Below are 8,371 nucleotides of genomic sequence, written 5' to 3'. Positions count from 1 at the left end.
AATGCTATTTAATAATATGAAAAGACAATGACAACCAATTTTGATGTAAAAACTATATTTATTTAAAAATATAAGGATGTACAACATCGATACAATTAAAACATTTCATATTTATTTAAAAAATTACATGACAGGTACAAAAATAAAATAAATCAATCCAATCCCTGGTCATAATGTGTGCCATATCGGGTGGTCAACGATTGCGAGTGAAATTCCTTCTTGGTTCAACCTCTAGTACAGGTTGTGGTCTCGGCCTCTCATCTTCTTCGCCTTTGTCTATAGTTGATTGCGACCGGTTGCCATTGTGTATCCTCCGATCTAGGAATAAGTGGTTGCAAAGATGGTTCACCTTGGTAGAACAATGATCCCGGAGGTGTTTACGACACCATCCGCGTAGGGGTATAACTATATTGTGTCCCATAAACTAATGGCATAACGATCGAACTCTCGGTCGATATTCCAAACATAGATGGCCTATATGTCGTCATCAACATCGTCGTCATTGGAAACGTCAATGGCATCGACATGGAAGATGCCGGGGATGGAGGTTCATAAGCAAAACCTGACATCGAAGTAAAAGCAGAGAAATGTGTTACAATATGTGGTACTTGTGTAAAAAAGACAGGGTTAGTATAAACACCAGAATAAGTTGAGTCATATTGACCGGGGGTTGGTGCGGCCATTAGTGTCAGTTCTTACTTAGGTGTAGACAATGGCCCCGCCTCTGCAGCTCCGTCGTAGCCTCCTCGTCTTGGCTCCTAGGTGTCCGTCGTAGTCTTTTCGTATATGGTTGCCTACCCCTTGCCTCTTCACCTAGCAGATATGACTTGCCATGGACATTAAACCATGGCATGTACTCCGGATAGCAGGCTAATTTAGAAGTGACAATGGCGTCGCGAGTATGTAAAAACTCGTACCTATTGCTCCAGATGTTGATATATTGCGTGTGGAATTTAGTCCAATACCCATTCGTTCTTCCCCGCAAGTCAATATGATACAGATCTTCGATGTCTTGGGGTGTCGGTGAAATCGATTGCCTGAACCTGAATTGCCGCAGCACTCTATCTAACTCGTTCAGCTCCACAGAAGTGTACACTACTAATGGCACATTCACGTGCCAAATGTTGGGATTGACCAAGAATTTCGACGATATGCATTCTTGAATTATCGGATCATAGTAATGCGTCCATTCAAACTATATTAAAATAATAAAAAAATTAATTATTTATATACTACTAATTTTTAAATGAATTACGTTAATATTATATAATTCAAATTTAAAAAATACATACCTCCGCTTCTGAGAGTTGGTTTAACAGAAGCCACATATCTCGAAGCTCATCAGTTAGTGACATAACTTGGTCTGTGGAACACTTGGTCCATGGTTCCACCTATTGAGATAATATGTTAACGCAACAATTTAAATTTTAAATTAATTTATTATGGTAAATATATTATCCAATGGATTTTACCTTGTTATGAGTGAGAATATATAAGGGTAGTCCGCTCAAGAATGTAAAATTGGCAGTCGGTGTTGCACCCATTATTGTAGTTGAAGCATGCAACCATCGATTTTGATTTTGTGCGGTTTGGTCACTCAAGACATCTCCCTGTACAAAGTCGTCAACACGACTGCCCCAACTGAGTTTGCCCGCTTCTTTAAAGTCAACGAGTTTTAGAAGTCACCTTAAATGGATGAGATTTCGTGACTTATCGGGCATCAGGAGACCCTAGATAATCATAAGGATGTATGCCTGAGCATGTTGTTCTCTTTAGACTTTAGTCAAATCCTCATCGAGCTTAGTCTTGTAATTTTTCAAAAAAAAAATCTAATCTGATATTTATTTTTAATTTTTGGCATTTTAAAGTTATTTTCTCGAATAATAACTATAATGTAATAAATTAAATACGTTTAGTGAATATATAATAGTTTTTATAAAAATTGGATAAATTAAAGACACAAACGTGGACACCATGTTTCCATCATTCTTAAACAGACAGACCATATCACTCTTCATACGTCAAATCGTATATTTAGAATGTGATATTTAGTAGGTATATTTCCATCACACAAACAAAATCCAAACAACATATATGTATCTAAAAACAGTACTTGTGGTTGTTGTTTCTTCACTACTTTCTACCCTTTCTTTAAAATTTCCACCTCACTTATCTCATTACACTCTTTCTTTGGCTTGTTTTATAAAAAAAATATATTAATTAATTAATTAATTAATTACGAAAATAAATTTATAAATCCTTTTATTATAATCGTCAGATCAAATTAGTCCTCTCAATTATTAAATTAAATTAATTATTATTATTAAAAACAATTAAATAAGTTTAACATTTATTGATAAAAATATCATTTGTTACACGATTTTAAAAAGAAAATAATAAATAAGAAAGAGTTTATGAAGCAATTATCCCTTGTGTCATGTTTGGTGCATCCTTAAGTTTTTTTTTTCAACAGCCAATTTAAAGGAAAAATTTTCATATCGAGTCTTTTATGGTTTTTTATCACACTTCAATTCAATGTCGATAGTGTGTCAGGTAACACAAATAAAAAATTAGTTAAAAAAAGTGATACCCCAACCAGTCAGACTGGCACCTATATTTTCTATAAAAAAACATCTCATTTCTGTAATTAATTTATTTTTCATATTATTTTCGTAATTAATTTATTTTTAATATTATTTTTATAAAAAAAAAAGCACCCCTTCATCTTCCCTTGAGGTGTCTAGGGTTTGTTTCTCGTGGGTTTGGGCTGGGCTTGTTTGGTCTTGTGCTAAGTGTCCTATTTTTTTGGACTTTGAGCCTTTATATTATGTACCGTTTGATGTTTTAATGAGATGCTTGAAATTTTTCAGTCAAAAAAAGAAATGCATGGACTTTTCATGTCAAAAAAATAAAATAAAATAGAATTCCACCTAACAAAAATAAAGATCATTCACCTAGGTTATAATTAATTCTAAAAATTTAGGATCCTATATATATTTTTTATTATTATTTTATCACATCTATATTTATTGTTTGCATATAGAAGATACATTTATTAATCATAAAAAAAATATAAATATTTATTATAAATTAGGAATAATAGAATATTTTCTTTTATCTTTGTTATAATAATTAAGTTATACAAACTTTTAAGATAAATAGTAATGGTTTATATTGTAGGTTATGCGGAAAGTTATTGATGATGGAGGTTTAAAATTTTTTTTAAGTAGAGTATTCAGTATATGATGTCTTTCTTCTTTATCTTAGAAGAGAAAATATTTATAGGAGAAAAAGGACTTGAAACCTATCCATTATATCATGATTGCCTCATTGGTAAGCTGGGATATAGAATGAAGTTAGAGTATGGCTTGGATACACTCAATGTAATTATCTTTAGAATTATTGACTTTGAAAAATTGAAAACATTAATAAGATTTGATCTATGTGAATATAATGGTTGTTACCAATGACATTGTGAGGATACTCCCTTCTTATTGGCAATGTTCTTTTTTTTCCATGGCATAAAATATATTCAACGCTTGAGGTATAACAATTTCTTTTATACAATATTAAAGACGAGATAACATAATTTGAATAGGTGTTAAAGAAAACCATTCGTAAGTGATAGAACTATTTTGATGTAAGGCACTTAGGTATCCAAAATAGTATAGGAGAACACAATTCATGCATGCGAGATATGCTTTTGATGCATAGCATTTTCCACTTCAACAAGTTTTTAGTAAATTCATGTAATCTTCGTATATTTAGTTAATTCTTTTTTTTTTAAATTTGAAAAAAATTGAAAATTTAATCGTTAACCCTATTAAAATTTTACATTAATAAATTCAATAAAAAATTAATAGTGCTAATAAATAGACCTAAATTCTTTTATTCATAATACAAATTGAGGAGAGAAATGAACAACAACAAAGTTTGAACCTTAATATTTGAAGTGCTAACAAGAGACTTAACTACTATTCCCTTGGCAGTAGACAAATGAATTTTAATGTTGAAATCTAAAAGTAAAAAGACTAAAATTCTTAAAAATAAAAGTATAAAGACTAAATTCTAAACATGCAAAGAGTAAAACATTTGGAACATATTTTATTTTTTGACTTACCAAATGTGTTATATTTTGTTAAAAAAAATCTCAATTACCAATAATTGTTAGATGTAATGATAAAGACATGTTGCACTCCTAAGAAGAGAATGCGGGTTCGAACCTTGGGGAGCAGATTGTTAGGAGAGGCATCCCAAACATCAAACATGACCGGTAAAATGAACATAGATAATGCTAAAAAAAAAGGCACAATGACTTATTTAGTCCTTCAATTTTACAAAAAAAAATTATTTTAGCCCTCCATTTACTTTTCACCTCTTTTAGCCCTTAAACTTGCACTGTTTGTCAAATTACCCTTAAAATAGATGGAAAAATTAATGCTCTTTTTAACTTTACTGACGTAGCATACACGTGGATGCCACGCCAACAATTAATTGATTTTTAAAAATTTTAAAAAATATTTTTGAAAAATTAAAAAGTATTAAAAACATATTTTAAATTTTAAAAAATAATTAATATCTAATGGCACACATTGATGCCATGTGAGTTAAATTTTTTTTTAGCTATTTTAGGATGATTTGATAAATAATACAAGTTTAAGTGCTGAAAAATGTAAAAAAATAAAATAAATGGAGAACTAAAATGACTTTTTTTTATAAAGTTAAAATGTTAAGTCATTGTGTTAAAAAAATTCTAAAAATAGTATATTTAATATATATAAAATTATAATTAGAAGATTAAAAGAAAAAATGTGCATGACATTTTTCCAATTCAAATTTAAAATCTACTTATTTAAAATTCGATCTATTGGAGGGAACGGATGTCCTATCGTTGAAGACAATAAAAAATTAACAAATGTATATTTTATTTACTGAATTTTAATTCTATTAATATTTTTATTATTGCAATAATTTGAATATGTCGAAGTCGCTGTCAACACCAAAAAAAGTCCCGTATGGTGTGTTTATATTTCACTTGCCGCATACTCACAGACAGTGTCGCCAATCGCCATGCCTTACTTAGATAACCTTATCGAATACCCCCGATCTCACTATTTTTTAATTGGTCGACGTCATTCTCTACCTGGATTTCACCTTCATGCTTTTATCCTTCATGTCATTTGGGTTTATCCGCCCCCACCTTTTAAGATTAAAGATTAAGAAACAATTTAAGAGCAGAACCGGGTTTGGTCTTAGGATCCCAACACCTAATCCCGACAACCATTTGTTTCATTTTGATTATATTATTCATAAATCACTATCCTCCTCCTCCATTTAACAATAATTGTAGCTATCCATCAAAATAATAACAATAGGTAAATTGTTTTGCCTTCATAGAAATAACATTAATAACACACACACACACAAAAAAAAAAAAGGCAATCCAATGGAAGCTAGATACATACAACCAACTTTTAAATCAACCTCTCTCACTGGTCTTTCTTTGGTTTAGATCCCATTTGGTTTCAACATGTCTTTAAAGTTGCTTTGGTTTGTATCTTCCCAATCAAACTTGGGGTTCCTTCATCATGGGAACCGGTCCTTGCCATGTCCCAATTTGTTGTTCCAACACAGAGCAGGTAAAGGTAAGAACCAGAGATGGAAACCCCATTTTTGTTCTTCAAGGACTCATGTTCCTGGTTCAGAAGGGTTAAGAAGAAGCAAGGTGAAGGTCACTGTTGTGTCAACCATGGCAGCCACTAGCTCAGCAGGTGAAATAGCTATGTCATCAGAGGAGAAGGTTTACAATGTGGTGTTGAAACAGGCAGCTTTGGTTAATAAGCAATTGAGATCACCTCGTGTGGATGTCGTTGTACCTGGTGATTTGAGCTTGTTAAATGAAGCATATGATCGTTGTGGTGAAATTTGTGCCGAGTATGCAAAAACCTTTTATTTGGGTTAGCCTTTTCTAATTCTTGTTATACAGTATCTTTGAATTAGAGTTTCGATCAAATACTAGAAAAAAAAAACAATTATGCTTAATTTTGCCTTGTTTAGGAACTTTGCTGATGACCCCTGAAAGACGTAGGGCTATATGGGCTATCTATGGTGAGCTTTTAAGTGTATGATGGATGACAGTAATTATTTGTTCACTTTCTTATGATGTTATATGCATTTATACAGTATGGTGTCGGAGGACCGATGAGCTCGTTGACGGACCAAATGCACCGCATATAACTCCCACTGCTTTAGATAGGTGGGAATCCAGGTTGGAAGATCTATTCAACGGTCGTCCGTTTGATATGCTCGATGCCGCTTTAGCCAACACGGTTAATAAATTTCCAGTCGATATTCAGGTTACTCGCATTAGATTGGCTTGTGCTTACCTTAAACTGAGCTACAGAACAGCTTCAAGTTGGCATCCAACTTATATTGCTACCCATAGATCATTTTCCACTCTGTTTGCAGCCTTTCAAAGACATGATAGAAGGAATGAGGATGGACTTAAGGAAATCCAGATACAAAAACTTCGACGAACTATATCTCTATTGTTATTATGTAGCCGGCACTGTCGGGTTGATGAGTGTGCCTGTGATGGGCATTGCACCTGAATCTTTAGCTAGCACAGAGAGTGTGTATAATGCTGCATTAGCATTAGGGATAGCTAATCAACTCACTAATATACTCAGAGATGTTGGGGAAGAGTAAGTTACATGGTGCTCTATGCATTAAAATGTACATTTTTTAAGTCTCATACAACATTTTGTACTTGAACTACCTGCAGTGCGCAAAGGGGAAGAATTTATCTACCACAAGATGAGTTAGCACAGGAAGGACTATCAGATGAGGATATTTTTAGTGGAAAAGTAACAGATAAGTGGAGGAACTTCATGAAGAAACAAATAAAGAGGGCAAGAATGTTGTTTCATGAGGCAGAAAAAGGAATTAAAGAGCTAAATGTATCGAGTCGATGGCCGGTAAGTACTCAATAAACTCGTCTTTCGACGTAACACGGAACATAATAACCAGTAATCAGTGTTTAAATTGTTAAAATGCAGGTATCGGCATCATTGATGCTATATAAGCAGATATTAGATGAGATAGAGGCCAATGATTATAACAACTTTACAAAGAGAGCTTATGTAAGCAAAGCAAAGAAATTAATTGCCCTCCCTGTTGCATATGTTAGATCTCTCGTGGCTCCATCAACAATTCGTTCTTCTCATCGGACTTAATTTCACCTTCTATTCAAATAAAGCTTAATAGTTCATTGTATAGTATTTGAATCCATGTATATTAGCATTATCTTTTTACGAATGTTTTGAAGCATGGTGGAAGCATATGTGTATATATAGTAAAATCATTTATACGACTAAAATATTCTAATAACCAAATAGTTAGATTTACGTTTGTTGCTTGCATTTAGTTTTTTTAGAAAATTTTACTTGTGACTGGTGTTTATCATTGTATTAATAGTAACATTTTTTTTCGTCTCTTAACTATAAAAAGCTACAAGATATTATCGAACTATTTAATTTTGTCTTTTTGATTACTAATTGACTAATGGTGACAGCTTTTAAAATTAGCATATTAGTAATTTTAACCCTCAACATTTATAAATTTTGTTAATTTAGTCTTAACTCTAAAAAAGGTTAACCCTCAACATTTACACGCCAAGTAATTTGGTCTCTTTTTGGGTAAACTACATTAATAGTATTCCAACTATGATTTTTTTCTTTTTTGATCACTTAGCTATGAAAAGTTACAAAATGGTCACCCAACTATTAGTGATTTTCTTTTTTAGTCACCCAACTATGAAAAGTTACAAAATGGTCACTCAACTATTCAATTTTGTCTTTTTCGGTCACCCAACTATCTTAAATTTTTGGGTGTTTCCATTTTTACCTCACCCGTTGGTGATAAAAAAAGACAAAATTGAATAGTTGTGTGTCCATTTTATAACTTTTCATAGTTAGGTGACCAAAAAAGAAATTTACTAATAGTTGGATGACCATTTTGTAACTGTTTATAGATAGGTGACCAAAAAAAGAAAAAACCATATATAGTTGGATGATTACTAATGTACCGTATATAGTTGGATGATTACTAATGTAGTTACCCTTTTTCTTTATGCAATTTTGTTTTTCTTTGTAACATTAAGGGTTAATTTTAAAAGAATGAGAAAAGATAAAAATTATTATCTTGAGATTTTTTGGTGTTTCCATTTTTTTTATATATTTCAATCAAAATTGGCTGATAAATTTATTTTTTTAGCATTTTAGGTGAAAGGATAATAAAAAACACACCAAATTACACAATGTGTAAATTTTGAGGGTTAGAATTTTTAGAATCAAAACTAAACTGATACAAT

At 31.8% G+C, this 8,371-nt stretch overlaps 1 protein-coding gene across 1 annotated transcript; it reads left to right on the top strand.

Annotated features, from left to right (window-relative positions):
- The first annotated feature begins 5,187 nt into the window (after positions 1-5,187).
- Positions 5,188-7,406, top strand: LOC107899374 (phytoene synthase 2, chloroplastic). The gene is made up of 6 exons (XM_016825070.2): positions 5,188-5,957; positions 6,058-6,108; positions 6,184-6,356; positions 6,469-6,704; positions 6,785-6,977; positions 7,059-7,406. The coding sequence occupies exons 1-6, from the start codon at positions 5,531-5,533 to the stop codon at positions 7,233-7,235; spliced, it is 1,257 nt and encodes a 418-aa protein (XP_016680559.1). The 5' UTR covers positions 5,188-5,530; the 3' UTR covers positions 7,236-7,406.
- Positions 7,407-8,371: the final 965 nt, after the last annotated feature.

The sequence above is a fragment of the Gossypium hirsutum genome, chromosome A07 (assembly GCF_007990345.1).
Source record: "Gossypium hirsutum isolate 1008001.06 chromosome A07, Gossypium_hirsutum_v2.1, whole genome shotgun sequence".
In the NCBI taxonomy this organism is placed as follows: domain Eukaryota; kingdom Viridiplantae; phylum Streptophyta; class Magnoliopsida; order Malvales; family Malvaceae; genus Gossypium; species Gossypium hirsutum.
The sequence above is the reverse complement of the archived record's forward strand: the minus strand, read 5'-3'. Positions and strand labels throughout refer to the sequence as shown.